The sequence below is a fragment of the Diadema antillarum genome, unplaced genomic scaffold (assembly GCF_040938485.1).
Source record: "Diadema antillarum isolate AM-2024a unplaced genomic scaffold, OU_Dant_1.0 seq00000483_RagTag, whole genome shotgun sequence".
NCBI lineage: Eukaryota > Metazoa > Echinodermata > Echinoidea > Diadematoida > Diadematidae > Diadema > Diadema antillarum.
Genome location: NW_027271446.1, coordinates 1,030,890 through 1,054,368, shown reverse-complemented (window position 1 = coordinate 1,054,368; position 23,479 = coordinate 1,030,890). Strand labels below are relative to the sequence as shown.

The 23,479-nt window shown below is 38.5% G+C and overlaps 1 protein-coding gene across 1 annotated transcript; it reads left to right on the top strand.

Moving 5' to 3' along the window:
• The first annotated feature begins 6,143 nt into the window (after positions 1 to 6,143).
• LOC139733574 (echinolectin 1-like) lies at positions 6,144 to 22,263 on the top strand. Its single transcript, XM_071644384.1, has 7 exons — positions 6,144 to 6,168; positions 6,983 to 7,174; positions 10,717 to 10,908; positions 12,607 to 12,767; positions 13,951 to 14,141; positions 19,543 to 19,670; positions 21,863 to 22,263. Exons 1-7 carry the CDS (start codon positions 6,144 to 6,146, stop codon positions 22,075 to 22,077), a joined length of 1,104 nt encoding a protein of 367 aa, XP_071500485.1. The 3' UTR covers positions 22,078 to 22,263.
• The last annotated feature ends 1,216 nt before the right edge of the window (positions 22,264 to 23,479 follow it).

Genomic DNA, 23,479 nt, shown 5'->3' with positions numbered 1-23,479 from the left:
GGCAAAAAGAGTAATAATCTTCCTACAACTATGTATCATCATCAAGATAAACTGAACACCAAAAAGTCTATTTCCGAAGCGTTTAACAAATACTTTTTGAATACTGGAAAACGTATCCGTCAGCATATCCCAATGACAAGTAAGAATTTTGATAAATTTCTTCCAAAACAATCCTTCTCTTCTCTTTTTTTGAAACCCACAACAGTCTCCGAAATAATAGATATTGCTCGCTGTATGAAATCATCAGCATCGTCTGGACCTGACGAAATCAGCAGTCAAGTTATTAAGAAGTGTATCCATTATATTGCTGATCCTCTTTGTTTTATTTTTAATCAATCCATGACTCAAGGTACGATTCCAGATAGTTTGAAAACAGCCAAAGTAGTTCCCATTTTCAAGAAAGGAGACAAAAACAGTATAGAAAACTACAGACCTATTGCCATTTTACCCATTTTTTCCAAGCTCCTTGAAAAAGTACTCCACGCCAGACTACACGGTCACCTTGTTCGCAATGACGTGTTGATACCACAACAATTCGGCTTTAGGAAAAACTACTCAACCGAACTCGGTGTACTGAACTTGGTGAACTCAATATCTCGCGAAATAGATGCTGGTAACTATTGTGTTGGGGTCTTTATGGATCTTTCAAAAGCGTTCGACACCCTCGACCACCACATACTGTTACGTAAACTGGAATGTTATGGTGTACGTGGTATTGCTCTTGATTGGTTCACCAATTACTTGACGAATAGAAAACAGTACGTTGCGGTGGACGGTGTTAAATCCAGTTTTGGTAATCTTTGTTGTGGTGTCCCACAGGGATCAGTTCTGGGACCCCTTTTGTTTCTTGTTTATATTAATGACATTGTATCCTCTTCTAATATAGTCAAGTTTTTATTATTTGCCGATGACACAACAATTCTCGTATCCCACAAAAATCTGAATGATCTGATAACAATACTTAACGCAGAACTGGTTAATTTATATGAGTGGTTTAATTGTAACAAATTATTTTTGAATCTTGATAAGACCAAATATGTTTTGTTTAGAACAAGAAACAGAAAAATACCATGTAACCACCCAAATGTATGTATAGGAGGTCACGCTGTGTCAATGGTGGATAATATAAGATTTCTTGGTGTTGTATTAAACGAATATCTTTCCTGGAGGCCTCACATCAGTGCCATTTCACTCAAGATAGCAAAAAGCCTTGGTGTTCTTAGAAGATTGAAGCACACTCTACCCCAAACTGTATTAAAAATATTGTATAATAGTATCATAATGCCACATTTGAATTATTGTAATATTATCTGGGGTCATACATACAAAAGTCAACTTCGAAAAATAGAAATACTCCAAAAAAAGACAGTCAGAGTTATAACTAATTCTTGTATTTATGCCCACACGAGCAACCTGTTTTCTCAGCTTCGTGTATTACCTATTACTGATTCGATATCATTTAATTCTTTAGTCTTTATGTATAAGCTTCATGCTGGTTTATTACCAAATGTGTTTAATGATTTATTTGTATTAAATAGTTCTGTTCATTTGTATGATACCCGTCAGAGAAACTCACTGCGACAACCAAAGGTACGCACAACATTAGCCCTGAACTCATTCCAAGTAAAATTCCCAAAATTATGGAATGCTCTTCCAGAAGATATAAAGCATAGTTCTACTTTATCACGATTTAAGAGATTGTCCTTTAATTTGCTCCTTCCGAGGGAAAATTGAAAGAAAAAAAAATCTATTGTCATCCTAGTCACACTTATACTCACATGAATGAAAATCATTGCTTGCGAGCACTACGTCTATTGTCTATAGTCCATCTATCGCTTATATACTCCCACCTTTCTTATCATACTCACCATGTTTTCTACTCTTCTTTCATCTCTCCTGGATTTTCGCTGTTGTTTTCCATGGTATCTGTGCATATATATGTATTTATATATGCATGCTGTTTTTTTCCCTTTCCCATTCCCACCAAACCAAATGTACAACCTTGAAATGTATATTTATTCTTTTGCTTGTTTGTTTTACATGTATATTAATATTTAAGCGTTACTGGGGCCCCTATTTATAAGCACTGCTTCTCCTGGGGTTCCCACCATCAAGTTTAATTGTTTTCTGCTTTGTTTTTGTTTGCTTTGTATATAGTTATGTATCTTTGTGTATGTTTTTTATTGTATACTCCTAAATTGATGGTGAATAAAACTGAACTGAACTGAACTGAATTTATATATTGATGGGTTACCCCTTGTAGACAAAAAGTCTACTAAATTTCTTGGTGTAATTATTGACGCTAATCTTATCTGGAATGAACATGTAAATAATATAAGTAGTATTATATCAAGAAACATAGGTATATTGTTCAAACTGAAAGATATTTTGATAGAATGGTCTCTTTTTATTTCATATAATGCACTGATTTTACCATACATCACATCTAATACTGCAATATGGTATGGGCAACTTCCAGCAAGACAAAAATTCAATCAGTTCATCTTCTCCAAAAAAGAGCACTCCGCATTTGTACCAACTCGCATTATCTTGCAAATTCAGAACCATTATTTTTTAAATTGAAAACTCTGAAAATCAACGATATTCATACATTACAATGCGCAATATTCATGTACAAATACAAATCCCACACCCTCCCTTCCTCGTTCCACAACCTATTCACTGTGAACTCCAGCGTCCACGCTTACCCAACTCGACATTCTAAAAATCATCACCTCCACAATCCCACTATAATGATAGCTCACAAGTCAATTAGACACCATGGACCTGACGTTTGGAATAATCTCCCTGAGCAAATTAAGACAACCACCAAATTCTATTCTTTTAAGGCACTTATGAAAAATATCTTTTATCGAAATATAATGATGTATGAGTGATAAGAAGTTTTGGGGTTTTTACGTTCACTCACAGTTTATATTGATATAGTATCAGTTTTAGTACTTTGCTGCGCATCAAAATTGTTGATATTGTATACAGAAGTATGTAGAAGACAGACATGTGACACAAAGAATAAACCAGAATCAACTTAATCAGGTATATTATATCCAAACATTTAATTAACAAAATTGTATTTCATCGCATGCACAGCTCAGCACAGCACAGCACAGCACTCACCTCAGCACAGTATTATGGTTAAAAAATGCCTATTGATAACACATAAACGAAAACTATTTGAATTCCCCCTTTACTTTTGATTTCATAAATCATTACAATATTTTGGATTTGACTATTGATTCTATTTTTGTAGACACGTCCGTTATACAGATATGTAAACCGTCTTGAATTTTACCCCGAGGCCTCGATCCATGTCAAGCTGCTGCTTAGGATCGCGGTCTCCTGCTTTTCTGTTATCATAATAACCAAAAATGTTTAATTTTAAAAATCAGTTTATTCAAATCCCCTCTGTTATATTCGTTTCTCTAAAATTCGTTTAATGAAACGACGTGATAATACTCTGAATGAATAATCAATTATCTACATAATCTACAAGTGTTGATTTAACGATTGGCCTCTGAACATTTTTTTGTGAATGATATGCTACACGTCTTATACATCAAATACTGTCATGTTCATAGTGTGTGTGTATATGTACCTTGAATTAATTTGCAAGACAGTATGCTTGCTTAAATGTCGTGTAACGTTAATTTCTAAATATGCATATTCTTTTGTTATGTGTGATTTGGGAAAAGGCAGAAATAAAAATCAATCAATCAATCAATCAATCAATCAATCAATCAATCAATATTGATGAAGTGTTTGATTCAGAGAGTCTCTAATCCAGTCAAATGGGTAGTATTCATTATCATAGATTCTTAAAGTTTTCATTTCAGTCGGTTTTAAAGGTTCGTAATTCCGGAATTGATATAAGTATTGTTATTTCAAAGGTTCGTCGATTCAAAACTGAAAAGGTTCGCTATTCCGAAGGTTCGCTAATCCAGGGAGGTGGATCTTCCACCTTCTGGTTAATCTGAAAATGAAAAAAAAAAGAAAAAAAATGTTATTTAGAAGGCTCTTTAATCCGAAAACGAAATAATTTCATAATTCAATTCATTTCGTAAATTCGGTCGTGATTCCAAAGGTTCGCTGGTACACAACCTCCTTACATTTTCAGACTGTAAATACGAACTTTCGGAATAAAGAACATCACCCGTTCTGGCATACGGTTTGCTCATCATAAGAAATAACTGAAGTCAAGTGACTATTATACCGTATAATTATGCTTATCGTATTTCAGTACTGGGAAAATATCAAATGCACTAATGACAGATTATGCAATGCAGTTGAATACTGTACATTCAGTATGAATATTAAAAAAAAACATATATATATAAGATTATACATTTATATATATATATATATATATATATATATATATATATATATATATATTGTAGTTGCTCCGCGTATTGGCAGTACTAGAAATAGCGATAATAATGTCATAACAGAGAAATGCATTAAATGCCAATCTTGATTATAATCAAAAATCCGAATTTTCGGGGGTCCTCGCCCTTCGTCAGGGATGACAGTGCGAACATCACCCGGTTTGGGTTGATTCGCACTGTCATCCCTGACAAAGGGGGAGGACCCCCGAAAATTAGGATTTTTAATTAAAACCAAGATTGGCATTCAATGCATTTCTCTGTTGTGACATTATATATATATATGATATATATATATATACACACACACACAGTCAAGGGCCGCATAAAACCTACCTTGTTTTCATTTCATTTCCTGTTACATAATGTGCGTAGTCAGTAATGCCTTCGCGAGTTTTTGGGTTGATGAATCTGGCTCTATATGACTATTGAATTAAATTGAATCGCAAAGGTAGGCATATTGATTGAAGAACATCCCTGGTATCGGTCCCAGGCAAAACTGCAAACAATTTTACATTAAACCAGTTTAAATATTTTGATACGTGCACAGTATAGCACATTTCCCCAGAGTCAAATATTTTAATAAATATCCATCTTCAATATTACATCACAAAAGACCTTTACTACAAAATGAAATTGGAGCTGCTGTTTCTACTTATTTTATACAAATATAACAAAATAAAAAACTTTCATTAAAGCAATAAATTTTATACTATAGATTACACTAGTATTATGGATTAAGAACAAACATAACAATATCAGTTTCAATGTATATTCTATTCTTTTACAACACAGCTATTTTCAATATCACAAATGATTATTATTACCTGTGCATATGTCACTACTTTTCCTTTAACATGTTCAAATTCAACTTCTTTCTAATCTTCTTTTTCTTTGTTTTTCCCCCTTTTTCCCTCCTTAGCCCTCCACTTCTCCTCTTTCAACCCCATCCCAATTCCCCGCAATAATATTCAAAGTAAGCAAGAGAAAATTAAGAAGTTGAGGTGTGAATTTTCTTCAATTTGTCTCCCTCTACAAATTAAATTTGTAAGATCGCAACTGTTGAGTCTGTGAGTTAACAAATATGTCATCTACTGCTTTCCGGGCAGTGACACTACCACCAGGAATAGACATTGTGGTGATAAAATCTTATATCTGCGCCGAGTGGAGAATCTCGAGCGTCCCTAAAAGAAGGTGCCAACCTCCGTGGTCCCTCCATGTACCATAATAATTATGTGTGCACATAACTACTACTGCCAAGTTAGCAGATAAAGAGAGATGTCAAAAGTCATGACTTTTGAACAGGTGGGTGAAAATGAGTTTGGATGGCGCAGTGTAATCACATTGGAATGAGTCACCACATGGCCATCAATTCGCAAGATTTTTTTTTCTATCCTCCACTGACATGATTTCCAAATCACCTCTTTCTCTCTTTCGCTCCCCCCCCCCCCACCCCTTCAACATTCAGCGCACAATCGATGCAAATTTACGTTTCTTATCCCAATAGTGTTCAGAAAGAATAGGAACTCGTTAGGCTACTTTTCTCTCTCAATGATCCAAGATTTGATCTCGATTCTATATACATTCAAGCTGGCGGGTTATCTTACTGCTCGAAAATGCTGAAGAACGTAGTCTGTGTGTGACATGAGAAGACTCCTCATAATATCATCTCTTAGCGTTAGGTGCCGAGAATTCTTCCATTTATTCATCTCCATGGTAACCGTGATGAGTCGTGTATCGACAATGGCGGTCAGGCAACACACCTACAGTATGTCCCCCCAAAAATTACAACGGAACCCTCTGCAATGATAACTTTGAAAATAGTGAATCAATTCAAATACAATTTCAGGGTATGAAAGTCATTGTCCACATCTTTTTTTTTTTGGGGGGGGGGGGGGCGGGGGGGAGGGGGAAACATATTTCGCCAATTTCCGAGTGCTCGTATCTGTCAGCCCAGGAAGGTGGAAGACCGGATCCCTGGTCAGTCATAGCTGTGTGAAAGGGTGCGAGGGAATCAGGGAAAAATGAATGAATCAGCGTTTACACCTGACTATCAATTCACCCCGACCGACCCCCCTCCAAATAAAATTGAAACATGACAGGGATTACAGGGGACAATCTCGTTCAGACACACGAAACGCAGTTTTGAATGCTGCACTCCCCCCCCCCCCCCCCCCCCCCCGTAACCCGCCAAACTTCTGGGAAAGAAGTGATGATGGCATTTCAATCCTCTGAGTCACTATCGTCTGGGACTTTATTGGGATCGAGTCAGTTCTCCATGGGCACAGACGTTCATAATAAGGTTTCCCTTTGTTGTTGCGAGGAGCTTGTATCTTCCCATCTTTTTGGATTTTAGCTGTTGCTGACAGCGGTTTATAAGTACTATACGGAGGGACAAGCGTAACAAACTTGAACCAGCGAGGAAGACCTGTAATTCCATATCCATTTGTATCTTTCAAGTAAGTCGAAGGAAAACCGAAGGGGGAAAATGGCAGGTAAAGATCGTATAGCTGTACGGACTTTTTCAGTGCAAAAGTTTCAATGGGATCATAAATCGTATGTGTCCTTGCTCGCCGTGCTAGCTGCCAGCTTGTTGTGTCTGGTGAACGATGCTGCTGGGAAAGGAGTGCTGGATCCTTCACCGACGGATGAGTACCTGGCGAGTTTCTTCCAACCCAGTTCCTACGAGGAGCACCACCAGGATACCACACCCGACCCGTACCCGGCGGCCAAGGCAACATTGCAGTGTGACTGTGACCAAGCCCCCGGTGAAGGTGAGAATCTTATCGTGGATCCGTATATCAGCCCATTCTGTTAGGAGAGCATTCATCTCACCTTAAAAATCTTCCATTTTGTGAGGCTCTGAGATTATTCCACGTCGGATGTGCTGTGTAGCATATAGGAGGAATGCTGTTTCAAATAATTGGGGGAGTGGAATAGAGCACCTACCAGTTTGAGTTCCTTTTAAAGGGTGTGTACAGTTCTGGTTGAGGTGAGGATTTAGTTTTTAACGTTTTGCGAGATAAGAAACCACTCCATGAGATGTCAAAGAACATGCACTTGTAAGGGGTATCAAAGGTTGAAAAGATGAAAATTGGTTTTGAAATGGCTGAGATATACACAAACAAGGTGAAACAAAAAGATCCTAATAAAAGGCGTGGCCTGCCGCCTTTTATTATTATCACTTTTTTGGATTTCTCAGCCATTTGAAAACCAATTTTCATCAAATAAACGTCGAATCCTTCTTTAAATTACATGCTCTTTCATATTTTATTGGAGGTTTCTCATTATATGAATATCTCACTTAGCAATGTTCAAAACATGAATCCCCACCTCAACCAGTACTGTACAGTCCCTTTAAGATTCGGATCCAAGAATTTTGTGAAGTGGATGCGCCATTACAAAAATAAAGGGGGCGCACCCCCTCGACATTTTTTTTTTTGTTTTTATTTCTTTTGTTTTGACAGAATCTGCTATGCCTTTCTGTCCGTTGTATTGTCTTCCTGTTATATTTAGTCTTGTCTCATTCTGTCTTAATTGTCTCTTAGTCTCCCTTTATTAGTTTCTTCGTCCCAGTCTCGTTTAATGTTTATTTGCTTGTGTATGGTTGTCTGTTTGTAACTCTGTCTTCTTCGTGGGTTTCCGGACTTTTTTAATGACTTTTTTCCCAGCCTTTTTCCCCCTTTTTACATCAGTTCATTTTTTTTTTCTATTTGACGTTCTGTACCTGAGGCGCCCACATTCTACAAGCAATTTGTCTTTTTAGTGGGTCCCTCCATTTTTCGATGTTTTGCGTATTGTTTTGTCCTTATCACTTCAGTCAGTCAATTTCCATGACGACGTATTTGTTACTCCAAGGTTCCACAATTCCAGTATATTTTTCTCAATTTACTTTGTTTTGATTATGCAACTGTTAAGAAAGTGGAATGTTTATGTTCTTTTCATCCGAAACATAAAATAAAGTTTGAATTGAATTGAATAGAAAAGAAAAATAATGAGGGGGCTCGCGCCCGCTGCCCCCTCTGGATTCGCCACTGTCAGTGATTGTTGGCTGTATATAATTACATGTAATCGTTGGACTAATGCGTGTTGGGAATGCTATTGCAGGTGTTCTTCTGTAGAAGTGCATTCTTCATAGTTAAGGATCAGCAAAAAATAAATAAATGATAAACAATTTCATATACAATATATATATATATATATATATATATATATATATATATATATGGGCCGTGACGCGAGAAAAGGGCCCTTAGAGCATTCAATGCTGAAAATGATTTTTCACCTCCACATTGTAGAAGGAACTCAGACGTATGTAGATATGCAGGCCTTTTTTGAAAATTCCACTCCCAGATACCCCAATTACGACATTAAAAAAGGGATGTTTTGTCCAAATCCTGTCACTTTTTGATGCGTCTATGCATGTGCGCACAGTTAGCTAGTTGATCCCTTTTTGCGCGTATTGCTAAATGTGGCGTTTGCGCGCAGCGGCTCTAAGGGCCCTTTTCTCGCGTCACGGCCCATATATATATATATATATATATATATATATATATATATATATTATATTTATATTAATGTGTCATGAAACCATCTTATCAGTCTTGCGGTTGAAATTGCTGAAAGAACGGAATGGCGAAAAAACTTGTTGCATCGCTCTGCATAGGCACATGGTGTGTGTATAATCTCTCCTCACATATAAATTTCTTGAGTCGCTCTATTAAGTTTACCGATTTTTCTTTTAGTCAGCCTTTAATGGTTGATTCACGCGGGATTAGTTGTTATGTTTACTTTTCTCAATAAAGCTGTAATTGTGCTAATGCTGACTGTATGTATTACACATCTAAAGTGAAAATCTGACGTGCTGGAATCGACTTTGGATGATCAGCATATTGTAACTAAATATTACTGATGATATTATAAGCACACAAAACAGTAAAATGAAAATCTGATGCTCTGTAATCGGCTTTGGAGACCCAATATATTTAGTCCTATACATTGATTCATATTGACATCAAACACACAAAACAGTGAAATTTTGAGGAAAATTAGACAGCTACAAACATATAAACTTCCGAAGGAAAACCGGGTCCTACCCCAAGTTGTTCTACATTTGAAGAAATTTACGACGGTATGATGATGACTTCATGAAAGAGAGAAAGTTATAACTATAAATATCGAATATGGACTTTAAGAAAGATTTTACTTATATTTACGGTAAGTGGGGAGGTAAGAAACGATTGCATTATCATGGTTTATTTTATGACTTGTATGTTTTTGTGATTGGAACAATGAACATGTTAAACTAAAAAACAAAATCACGACTTTTACACTTTCGTCAGATTTGATGAAACTTGTCATTTTTATTTCTTAAAAGAAATTTTGTCGAATCGTAAGTTTGGCAGCATGCCTTTTATTTTATGAAGAAGTAACAGCAGTAGGACCCTACATATATCTTTACTTATGATAGGATTTTTATTTGCACCAAAAAGGGAAAATCAAATCCAAAGTGACTTTCACACAAAAAAGACAAGATAGTATTAAAAAAGTTAGGACTGATGTTACACTTAACGATGCTTGCATTCAAACATATTTCATTTTCACACATGCTAAAAATGCATCATACTTATTTCTTTTTGTAAGGATTTTTACATCTCCTTTCTCCGAGGCTTTTCACGCCTAGCAAGGAAATATTGCAACTTGATAAAACATGATAAAGAGCTACGTGGAATGCATGTGATGCTGGAATGAAAGCAATCGAGTGTGGGGATATTATACTCTGTATTAACAAGAAGGAGAAATGATTTATCACCACTTGGTCTACTATCAGATGGTCTACTTCCTAGTTCGTCTAAAAAACTACGGCTAAATTCACTTGGTCTACTATTAATTTCGTCTAATGCCCGTTTGGTCTACTTCTCACTTGGTCTAATACCCAGTTCGGTTACTTATCGTTTCGTCTAATGGCCAGATGGTCTAACTGTAGTTTTGTCTCCTTGGACTTTTTCCAATCATTTGGTCTAAAATTATGGGAATTGGACGAAGTGAGAATAGCCCATCTGGAAGTAGACCAACTGGTTATAAGTGGCAGTTTTGGACTGGACGAACACTACTGGTTGTAGACGAAACAGGATTAGACCATAGGTGAGACTCTGGCTGTTAGACAAAGTGGGAGTAGACCAAGTGATAGATCACTATTTTCCAGTCAGTGCTGTTACAATTTCAAGTCGTTACAGTTCATTTCGAGCGCCTAGGAGAGTGCGAGGTCAACCACATGCAACAGGTGTTCCTTTCATTAAACTTCCCTCAACCGCAGCAGCCGACGGGGGCGTAAACTTGGACGATGTGCACGCCAAGGTCGTCGGCTTGGAATCCCGCGTGGCCGAGATGGAAAGATCGAACAACAAGCTGAAGAAACTTGCCCTAGCAGCCATGAGCGTGGCGCTGGCAGATGAAGGCGAGGCGTGTGAAGAAGCCGGGCACCTTGGAATACAGAATCTTATTAAAGGTACACTGCAAGAAGTCCGGTGTTTGATATAAAACACCAAGCTGGTGTTAAATTTTCGGTGCTAATCTATGGTGTTAGATTAACACCTCCGGTAGTCATTTCAAAATATAAAATTGTTTTTTGAATAGTTTCTTAGTTACTGCACTTCTTGTTGATTTTGAATTTCAACAAAACGATCAAGAATTTTCCGATAAAGTACTTGATATTTGAAAAAAACAAACATGTGTAAACACATTTACACCACAGTAACACCAGTTGGTGTGGTCTCCTACTGAAGTTGGACGGGTGATATATCATTGACATTAACACCAGCAATATCAAATCAACGCCATGCGGTGTCATTATTGAATTAACACCAGCGCAGTGTCAAAAATCTTACCAGCTATGAACAGTGTCCAATCAACACCACAAAATGCCAAGTGAACACTTTTCAACACCATCACGATACATTTTCTACACTAGTCTTGTGGATGTGGTCCTCTATTGACACTTGATCGGTGTTAGATTTAACACCCATGGTGTTAAATCTAACACCGATGTTTTTATAGTTATCATATAGTTTAAAGGGCTGGCATCGTATTGGTGGAGATGAAGATTGGGCTTTTAAAGTGATTGTATAAGATGTATTAGTGGAGATGAGACTTGAGCTTTAACTTTTTGCGAGATACTTAGAAGTCACATATTATGGAATGTTACAAAGCATACCATTTTAGGAGGAATTGAAAGTTCATTTGATGAAGATTGGTTTTGCAATGGCTGAGTTATCCAAAACAAAGTATAAAACAAAGCGATCCGGCGTAATAAAAGTTGGGTCCCGCCGTTTATTATAGGATCGCTCTGTTTTGAATATCTCAGCCATTTCAAAACCAATTTTCATCAAATAAAACATTGAATTCCTCTTTGAATTACAGTACATGCTTTTTCACATTTCATAAGAGGTTTCTCTTTATCTCTCTCTCAAAAAAAAATGTTAGAAACCTGAAATTAGGTCTCAACCAAAACTATACGATCCCTTTAAGAAAGGAAACCCATGCTCTTCTCGAAAATCGCACTTTTGTTGTTTGTCGTTGTCACTTAAAGTTAGAGTCATTTGAACTATTCATTATTCAAATCAAATCATATCTTTTTTATTATCATTTCCGGTATGACAAATTCGTTCAGATACAAAAATAACAATATACCAAAGTAAGAAATATATCGTACCTTATTAGAGGAGAAAATTAGAATTAGCGAGTGCGTAACCTGTAATAAACTATTTTGTTATGTAACAAGTGAGGTATATCACTGGGACCTACGCTTAACAAGCTTGCTTCTAAGTACAGGTTCCATCATATGTCTTTAGCATTCATTCTCAGATTCAAACTTTCGGAGATCAGCCACTATGTTCTATATGTTTGCAATATTCTATAATGCCTCCTAGATGGATATTATGTATTATTTTCATTTTGTAATACACTGTATTATGCCTCTTTATAGGTGGATATCATATATTATTTATTTTGTTATATATTTGATGTATTTTTTCATCGAGAAATATGAAAGAAAAATTGAAATCTAAATTGAACTTGAAAGATTTTATTTTTCTCTTTTTGATAATGGAATGAGTCTTACATTATTATTATTATTATTATTATTATTATTATTATTATTATTATTATTATTCTAATGGCGCATGCGATGAAATTCTTCATTGTGCAGGTTTCCCTGCCCTGACTCTGTCCCCTCCTGCTCAGCCAACTTCCGGTCTCTGTGATCAGCTGGGCACCCCAGCTGCTCCGGCATCTTCGTGTCGCCATCTGAAGCTAGCTTGCAACAGACCGTCGGGAACGTATTTCATAAATAACGGTTACTTCACCAAGGTCAGTTAAAAGAAAAATAATAACCTGATATGATTGTCTCTATGATTATCTCTGTCTATTTCTATCTTTAGAGGGATGGTTTAGTCTTGGCTGAGGTGAGGATTCAGCTTTTAACTTTTCATGAGTCACTGAGAAACCAATTTATGAAATGCTAAAGAGCATACAATTCTAGGGGAATTCAAAGTTTACTTGATGAAAATTAGTTTTGAGATAGCTGAGAAATTCCAAAAGAAAGTAAAACAAAGTGAACCTCATAAAAGGTGGGTCCCACCTTTTATTAGGATCGCTTTGTTTTGGATATCTCAGTCATTTCAAAACTAATTTTCGTCCAATAAACTTTGAATTTTTCTTGAATCATATGTTTTTCAGATTTCATAAGAGGTTTCTCATTATCTAAAAAAGAATCATAAAAACCCCGGAAATCTGAAGCTCCATCTTAAACGGAACTGTACCATTCCTTTAACTAACCTTTGTTTCTATCTCTCTCTGTATATGTTACTATATATTATAAAGTATGTATATAAATTATTCATATTGCGCATTGTGAGATAGGCCATGTCATAAATAATTTCGTGGTGTAGATAGTGCTCTATAATCGTATTTGTCTCATACCACAATGTTCTCCGCAATTAAAATGACTACAGTATATGAATATAGATTTAATGTGTAATATACCGTATGTCAAAACAAAAAAAAATTACAACGGGACCTCCGCAAATTTTAACTTTAGAAATAGTGAATCAATCCAAATGCAATTTCAGGGTGTGAAACTATAAATTATTACCCACATCTTACTGAAAATCCCATCCGATTTGCTTCAGTGGTCAAGAAGAAATGAGGAGTTTTGTGGAGCATGTCAGGAATCCCTTCCCTCCAAGTTCTGTCCATTATGTTCACACATTATGCAATTCCAAGAGCATCCAAGTACATAAGTTGGGAAGAATCAGACTCATGACATGCTTTACAACAATCTACATTTCTCTGCGACCGCTTAATCAAATTAAATGGGGTTTTCTGCAAAATATAGCTAAGATGTTATAGTTTAAGATCCTGGTGTATATTTAGACGGTTTAATACATTGGGTGTTATCAATGCGAAAATGCGACTGTTCTGGTTTTTTTTTTGTTTGTTTGTTTGTTTGTTTGTTTGTTTGTTTTTTTTTGGGGGGGGGGGGACATAATAGGTCTACTGTGAGATGGAGCTATTTGGTGGTGGTTGGGCGCGGTACGGTAAAGGGGGAATGCAGAGCCAGTGGAACTTTGTGGACGAAGACATGATCGAGGTCAACCTGGAAATCATCGACCCACGGGATATCAAGGAGATGATCGACATGAGTTACAATACATTCCAAGTACACACCGATGTCAGATTCAGGTAAGAATACCTGTGTGCTTGTTGTTGTTGTTGTTGTTGTTGTTGTTGCTGTTGTTGTTAATGTTGTTGTTTTGCGGGCGCGCGCGTGTGCTCGATTAATTATAGTTGCCCCGAGTTTACGAAGGTACTAAGTAGTGGAAGGACAAGTCCTGCACCTTCATATACATGTAAATTGAGTGAATGCAACAATATTCGTAAACACATCAGTGAAAGTTTGGGGGAAATTGGTCATCAAAGTTATGAATTTTTGAAGTTTCTGCCCAGTCACTGCATGCTGGATGAGAAGACTACTACAGTGTATGATGACACACGCGCAGAACGATATAATGAAAATATAAAGATAATTTCACAATTTTTTTTTTAAATGCACATTTCCTTGACTTGTCACTGACGTATTTATATTGAGGGTATTTATTCCCCCCGCCTTCTGAAAGAGGCAAGTCAAGTGTTTTTTTTTTATTATGAGAGAAACGTAAAAAGATGTTGAATTTTGTTTATAATTTCTTCATAGCGTTCTACACATATGACATCACAAGGTGTAGTCTTCTTATTCAACAGTGACTGAGCAGAAACTTCAAAAATTCATAACTTTTGAACGAATTGTCTGATTTTCCTCAAACTTTCACTGATGTGTTGTACATATAATTCAAGTTCAAGTTCAAGTTCAAACTGCTGCATTCACTCAATCCACGACACACTAACCGTTCAAATTACGTTTATTCTGCCGTTCTAAATATTGCAGATGCGTCCATGCAACAGCGCTCTTCTCAATTCTGAGTTTGTTATCTTTGTATAGTCTATGTATTATGTAGAATTTTGATAACGTAATGCGCGCAACTATATCCAAACGTCAACATTAACATAACATAACATAAATTATCCAATAACGAAGGCACACTCATTAGCATGTGTACGGTATGCCTCTTCTCCGTTGTTTTAGCTCCTATGAACTATAATATATTGGATTTAAACTGTCTTTGGGTATATGCGTGTTTGATTTTGTTTAATTTCATTCTACTCAATACAATCTTGCTCACTGTGAGAATCACTGTACAGTGTAGTGTTGTTATAGCACTGTCGTGTTGTTCAATTTTACTCGGAAGATTCTAAAACCTCGGGATGCATTTTCATTAGCAAATGGATTAATGATCACAGATAAAGTGAATTTTAGTGTGTGTTGTTTCATGATTGTACCACATGCATTAGGATGATTGTGCAGTATAGTATGGCATGATACGCTGATCGCTGATGGGAAATAGTTCCAAGGGTAGAGTACACTGCAAAAAGTCCGGTGTTAAATATGAAACACCGAGCTGGTGCACTATTTTCGGTGCTCATTTTATATTAACACCTCCGGGTGTCATTTCAAAATATAAAATTGTTTTCTTTTTCATAGTTTCTTTATTACTATTCTTCTTGTTGATTTTGAACGTCAACAGGACGATCAAGAATTGCAACACATTCACAACATGCTTTATACACCTGTGGGTGTGGTCCTCTTTGACACTTGATCGGTGTTAGATTTAACACCCATGGTGTTAAATCTAACACCTATGTTTTTGCAGTGTAAATAGTGAAAGTACATATTGTAAGCTTCCGTAATGATATGGTGATATCATACCAAACACTGTAACTTGTTCATGGGCGTCACCAGGGGGGGTGCGTTGGGTGCGAACGCACCCCCCTTCAGATCCTTAAAAAAAAAAAAAAAAAAAAATCAGTCTGCGAGCGACCTCAATGCCGGACGCTAAATAATTACTCTTTTCTATTTTTTTTTTCATATTTTGCACCAGGGAAACACACACACACACACACACAAAAAAAAAAAAAATCAATTCGCACCCCTGTTTCTGGCAGCACTGATTTTATACATATCTATTAGTATTCTACAGTGTTTACTATTTATCGACCGTACTGTACATCCCTACGATACCGAGCACTTATACCCCCCCCCCTCCATAATTCCAGAGACGAGAAGATTTTCTTATCTTTTTTTTTGGACCGAAAAACAAAAAGTTACCCCCATAAAATTTTGGAGGGGCAAGCATATTTTAATTTTGCCCCCCCCCCCCATAATTAATAATTCCCGAAATGAGAAATTTTCTTGCTTTTGAAATAAAACAAAAATGTTGCCCCCATAAAAATATTGGAAGGCAAGCGCACCATTTGCCCCACCCCACATGATCATAATTCCCGCGATGAAAAGATTGTCTTGCTTTTTTGTTAGAATTCAAGAAATCTGTCCAATTATTTCACCCAAAAGCAGTGGCGTAACTACGGGGGGGGGGGGGTGCGCCCCCTCATAATCCGCTGGTAAAAAAAAAAAAGACTTACCGAAATAGTAATTCAAGTGTTAGTAAACTGCTTTTGAATGAAATGGTGATCAAGAAATAAGATATTTTTCTATGATTTCTTTTAACCATAATTAGATAGGTATATAGTGTGAAACATTGTTCAAAAAGCCCGGACCCGACAAAAGATTGTGATTCAGCGTGATTCCTGGTTGGCATTCTGCATATAAGCAGGATGTGCGCAGTGTACTCAGTACATCCGAACGAAGAGTCGCTACAATGGTTCGCAATGTGATGTAGAATGTACAGCACCTTTGTACCTTACGCTTCGTTGTATCAAAGCTAGATCATTGCTTTTGCAGTGTTGCTTTACATATTAGTCTATGTAAAAATGTCTTGCATTGCCAATAAAAAGACTTGACCTGGGCTAATTCCTAACTTTTCCATGTACATATAATACACACACACAAACAAACACGCACAATTAGTTTAGGGGATGCTCTAAAGTGCAGATTTTGGACATCCTTTCCCCGCTTGGTCACTTCGACGCCACCTCGCTGGTCATACCTCCCCCAGTCATGAACATAAACCCACACCCTTGACTACCAGTGGCGGATCCAGGGGGAGGGGCGCACCGCGGGCGCGCCGGGCGCACCGGGCGTCCGCCCCCCCCCCCCCCCTTTAATTTCCAAAGCGAAAAAAAAAATAATATAGCTTCAAACGGCAGTTTTTGGACAGTAAAATGTCAACATTTTCAAGCTCGCTCGCTCCTCTCGCTCGCATTTAGTCGTAATGCCATTCTCCTGAAGTTGCTGCCAGTAATTGCCGGCAGTTGCGCCTGGTGCGCCCCCCCCCCTTAATTTCCAAAGCGAATAATTATAGCTACAAACGGCAATTTGGGGACTGTAAAAATGTCAAAATTTTCAAGCTCCCTCGCTCCGTTCGCTCGCATTTAATCGTTATGCCATTCTTCTGATGTTGCTAGATACCAGTAATTGCCTGCAGTTGCGCCCGGTGCGCCCCCTTAATTTCCAAAGCGAAAAAATATGGCTAAGAACGGCAGTTTTTGGACTGTAAAATGTAAAATTTTCAAGCTCGCTCTCTTCGCTCGCTCGCATTTAATCGTTATGCAATTCACCTGATGTTGCTGCCAGTAATTGCCAGCAGTTCCGCCCGGGGCCCTTCCCCCTTAATTTCCAAAGCGAAAAAATATGGCTAAGAAAAGAACGGCGGTTTTTGGACTGTAAAATGTAAAATTTTCAAGCTCGTTCGTTCTGCTCGCTCGAATGTAATCATTATGCTCTCCTGATATTACTGCCAGTATTTGCCAGCAGTTGCGCCCGATGGGCCCCCTTAAATATAGAAATATACCTACAAACGGCAGTTTGTTTTTTATTGTAAAATGTCAAATTTTCAAGCTCGCTCGCTCGCATTTAATTGTTACCCAATTCTCCTGATGTTGCTGCCAGTAATTGCCGGCAGTTGCGCCCGGTGAACCCCCCCCCCCCCCCACCTCCTTTATTTCCAATGCGAAAAAATATGCCTCCAAATGGCAGTTTTGGGACTGTAAAATGTCAAAATTTTCAAGCTCGCTCTCTTCGCTCGCTCGCATTTAATTGTTATGCCACTCACCAGATGTTGCTGCCAGTAATTGCCAGCAGTTGCGCCTGGTGCGCCCCTTGATTTCCAAAGCAAAAAAATACGGCTACAAACGGCAGTTTTGGGACTGTAAAATGTGAAAATTTTTTAGCTCGCTCGCTCGCTCGCTCGCTCGTATTTAGTTGTTATGCAGTTCTCCTGATGTTGCTGCCAGTAATTACCGGCAGTTGCGCCCGTTGCACCCCCACCCCTCTTTTATTTCCAAAGCGAAAAAATATGGCTCCAAATGGCAGTTTTGGGACTGTAAAATGTCAAAATTTTCAAGCTCGCTCTCTTCGCTCGCTCGCATTTAATTGTTATGCCACTCACCAGATGTTGCTGCCAGTAATTGCCAGCAGTTGCGCCTGGTGCGCCCCTTGATTTCCAAAGCAAAAAAATACGGCTACAAACGGCAGTTTTGGGACTGTAAAATGTGAAAATTTTTTAGCTCGCTCGCTCGCTCGCTCGCTCGTATTTAGTTGTTATGCAGTTCTCCTGATGTTGCTGCCAGTAATTACCGGCAGTTGCGCCCGTTGCACCCCCACCCCTCCTTTATTTCCAAAGCGAAAAAATATGCCTCCAAATGGCAGTTTTGGGACTGTAAAATGTCAAAATTTCCAAGCTCGCTCTCTTTGCTCGCTCGCATTTAATCATTATGCCATTCACCTAATATTGCTGCCAGTAATTGCCAGCAGTTGCGCTCGGTGCGACCCCCCTTAATTTACAAAGCAAAAAATTATGGCTACAAACGGCAGTTTTTGGACTGTAAAATGTCAAATTTTTCAAGCTCGCTCGCTCGCTCGCTCGTATGTAGTCGTTATGCCATTCTGATGTTGCTGCCAGTAATTACCGGCAGTTGCGCCCGTTACGCCCCACCCCTCCTTTATTTCCAAAGCGAAAAAATATGGCTCCAAATGGCAGTTTTGGGACTGTAAAATGTCAAAATTTCCAAGCTCGCTCTCTTTGCTCGCTCGCATTTAATTATCATGCCATTCACCTGATATTGCTGCCAGTAATTGCCAGCAGTTGCGCTCGGTGCGCCCCCCTTAATTTACAAAGCAAAAAAATATGGCTACAAACGGGAGTTTTTTGGACTGTCAAATGTCAAAATTTCCAAGCTCGCTCGCTCCGCTCGCTCGTATGTAGTCGTTATGCCATTCCCCTGATATCGCTGCCAGTAATTTGTCGTTTCACACCGTCATTCCATAATTCATTTATAAGGGATGCAACCCTCTCCGGCACTTCCACACCCTCCCCCCCCCCCCCCCCCCCCCTCCCGATGAAATCCTAGCTACCGGCGCGCCGTTGCCCTTTCCCCGCTTGGTTTCCCTCAAAAAACAGTAAAAGTCTAGGGATTGAGAGCTTCCTATATTCCAAATGTCTGTCCAAAAAAATCTCGTAAACATTTAGTGTCAAAACGCACCCCCCTTGAAAAAAAGCTGGTGACGCCCCTGCTTGTTTCACTTCCGAAGTTTGCAAGCTGACGACAGCACCAACCCTTCGCGAGTCAACGCTCGCATCCTCCCATGGTTCCACAGAGCAGCGTATTTCATAGAAGGGTATGGCGAGAACTTCACACGTCTGGAATTCATTGCCGGAGGTATGGACACTCTTTTCCCCTCTTTTTCGAGGCAACAAGCTTCTTATTAGTAAGATGATCCGTGTGAGATCACAGATCACCTTGTGTTTCTGTACGAAATATTTTTGCTGTATAATGGGATCAGGGAGGTGGAAGAGAGACTCTTCCACCTCCCTGATGGGATCATGTAATTTATTCTAAATACAGTCCGACCTCTCCTATCCGGCCTCGGCCCTTTAAATCCGGATCTCTCTCTGTTATAAATCCGGATGCAATCCAATGATTATGCCTAGGGGAAAGGGGGATTTCACATTCAAACAAAATTCCTACACAAACTTACATGAATTACGTATCATTTCCAAGATAATAAATATACATTCACATAAAATTTTCAATAAAACGATAGTATCCTCTCAGACATCCACTATCCCCAAATCACCGCAGTGTACGCTACCTGCAAAAGGTTAAAATACGTCATAGAATTGGGTAGGCAGCTGTGTGCATTAAACATTTAGTTTCTCATATCTGGCCAAATACTTTATCCGGAGGAGCGCCGGGTCCGGACATGTCCGGATAGGAGAGGTCGGACTATAGATTTTCAAAACATAGTTATGTCCTTTGTAAGTGACAAGCACATCGTCTATTTTTATAGTAATTCTTGTCAGTTTATTTCACTCCATGCAGGGTTAGAAGATTTGTGCGCTGGGGATGCCATGAAGTGGCAAAATCTGCCCGGCTCAGATAATAGATATTTGAGAATCCCCGTTACGAATTAATCACTGATCTCTGTGGAAGAACCAGCCGAATACTCTTTGGAGTCGACCGTTACCGAAGAGCATACGCTTCGATGAACATAATTCGCTGACCGGTGCTATTCGTGGGTTTCGAAAGTTCCCCGGGGTGCAGCGAAGAAATTGAACGGCACTCTATAGATTATTGTGTTTGGATTTCGAATAACTCGATGCCAGGATTAAACCTTCGGGTAACCGAGATTTGCTGCCAGATTTAACACATATTCAAAAGCCTGAAAAGATGAGATAGATGCGGGATTCAGTGGCGGGTCCGGGAGGGGGCGCACCGGGCGGGGGCACCGGGCGGGGGCCACCTATTCTTTTTTTGAACCAAAAGAAATAAAAAGAAAAAAATGGAGGGGTGACTGCGCCCCCTTTAATTTTGTAACCCTCCCCCCCCCCCCCCCCCCTTTAGAAATTCCTGAATCCGCCAGTGGGATCCATGCAAATTTATACCTTAACAGCAGGTGCAAATAAAATGCTCGTGTCATAAATATCAAATAAAATGTTGTATCATAATCATTGAGAGCACATTGCACTAATATTCATTTCGGCAACTCACTTTGAAACATTTACCTTGTACTTCAACTTTGTCTTTATTTTTCCCTTTTTCGGTAAATGTTTATACAGTGCACTCCCGTTACAACGAACACGGTTATAACGAAATTTCGTTATAACGAATTAAAACTTCTGGTCCCAAAATTATCACCATTAAAGTCTATGGTACCAAATTCGCTTATAACGAACACGGTTATAGCAAAATGGTCGTTATAACGAAGTCTTTTTCGAGCGCAACTGACGAAGAAAAACAAAAGAAATGCGCTCCGTTATAACGAAATGCAAATTGCTTTCGAAAATACGTAGCGGAACAAGCATTTATAGCGTCTCTGCATGGGCGAACACATCACATCACTGTGTGTTCACTCCGTATGTCAAGCAGTGTCTGAGGGGTTTCGTTATAACGAAAGAAAACTGCGGTCCCGAGCATTTCGTTATAACGGGAGTGCACTGTATATAAGCTAGAACTCCAAAATATATATTTTCTGAGGAAACTTGAATGACGTATGTATGGGTGTGTGCTGATATAGAAGACAGCTAATTTTACGAAATTTTATTTAAAAAAGTATACATAATTAAAAAATTCACAGCACTGGTCTTGTTGAAGCACCACATCATTTTGTTTGCCTTTTCAAACAAGATTGGGCGTGATTGTAAATCTATAATGCTATAAACCTATAATGCTCGTTCTTTTCAGAAGTGCTTTGAAGCTTGTGTAGCACTTTGTAGTAGGATTTTTTTTCATGTGTGCACATGTTATTGTAGTATTGTTGTTTGTCTTTTTCTTTTGAATGTTGCTTTTGTTGCGACCAACATGGAGAGAGTGATGACTTACGTTGCTCACCTCTCATCCGTAATGCACAGGGAATCGGATAACATGTCGTATCACACCGGGAACGTCACACAAGTGTGGCTACGGGAGAGTACCAAAGCCCAACGAAGAGTCCGACCAGATCCTAGTCGAGTCCGTCTACTTCGGGCCTCGTGCGACGGCGAGCGGAGCGAGCGTGTACCGGGAGGACTGGCAGGCCAATCGCTTTACGTGGCAAGGAACCTACTACTACGTCTACGCCATGTAAATCGGCTGCTGCAGTGGTTGTTAAAGATTTGGCTCGTTATAGAAGGACAGAACATCACAGTGTGCTCATTTGCCATAAAGGTCGACAGTCAGTTGTCAGTTAGCAGTTGTCACTAATCTGTTATGAGGTGACGTTTGCTGTTCGGTGTCGGGCACAGTCACAACCACTTTCGAGAAGGAAAAAAAAGGCAAGGAGAATGTGAAAAAGCAAACGCTCTTAAAGTTATCTGCATATGTCACGTACAATGTTGTATATACTGCACATAGTAGGCCTATATCAAAACAAGCAGGAGATTTAGCTGCGGTGCCGAGATTGTACAGTTCCCAGATCAATGCACTGAAACAGCATAATATTCCCCTATCTACCACAGCATAACTCGATCAATGTATTCTTCTGAAATGCTTCCATTGTGAAAATATTTCTGATACTCGATTCTGATACTGTAAACCACAAATATTACTCTCAGCACTGATAGATACCTAAAACTGTCTATATTAGGATATTTCGGGATTCTGAGAAAATTTGACGCTTCTTACTCACCTCCTTCATGCTCACAAAAGAAAAGCGATTCTTTGGACCTTGTTAAGATTAGCTTATAGGAGATTTCAAACTGCGATGAAATGCATATTAGTATAGTTGGCGAGTGTATGACCTAGTCCCAGATTTTGCTTAATACTCTAGATTTTCGAAATAATGAACACTGATACTGACAACGAAATCTCGTTTCGAAGTAGTATTGTTTTGTCTCAAAGTCGTTAAATAACTTATTCATGCAGTTGTTTTTATCTCCTTTAACAAAATCCGATGTAACTAGCAAACTTTTTCGTTCCAAGGAGATTGTTGTAATGAGTCTTCTACATGTACCTCTGCTCTGATATATTGATGGTAATGTGATTATGTAACAAGTCCTATACACAACATACAGGCGACTCTCAATATAACGAAGTCCTATCGACTGGCAATTTTCTCTCGCTATACAGTGCACTCCCGTTATAACGAACACGGTGATAACGTAATTCCGGTTACAACGAATTAAAAATCCAGATCGCAAATTTATCGGGTCTCTGTTTTTTGGTTTTTGCTTTTAATTGTTTATTTGTTCGGTTATACAGCTGTAACTTAATTTCGATATAGGCCTAAAGAAAGAAAACTGCCGGTCCCGATGACTTCGTTATAACGGGAGTCCACTGTATCGAGGTTTCGTCAGGCGTTTCTCTTTACAAAAAAGAAAAAAGTGAAGAAATTAACACTTCAGCAGTATGCATGACAGAGAACACCACACTAATTAGTGAGGGGTCAATAGAAACTAACGCATCCTCCTGTTTTTCTTTACAATGTAGTTCCATGCTGCGCAAAATGACTCGGATTTTCACACACAAAAAGGAAAAAAAAATAACCATGA

Excerpts from the sequence above, each read along its gene's own strand:
- LOC139733574 (XM_071644384.1), top strand. The coding sequence starts at position 6,144 with ATGGCGGTCAGGCAACACACCTACA. Across the intron at positions 7,175-10,716 it reads TGACCAAGCCCCCGGTGAAG|CAGCCGACGGGGGCGTAAAC; the intron begins GTGAGAATCTTA and ends CCTCAACCGCAG. Across the intron at positions 19,671-21,862 it reads TCTGGAATTCATTGCCGGAG|GGAATCGGATAACATGTCGT; the intron begins GTATGGACACTC and ends CGTAATGCACAG.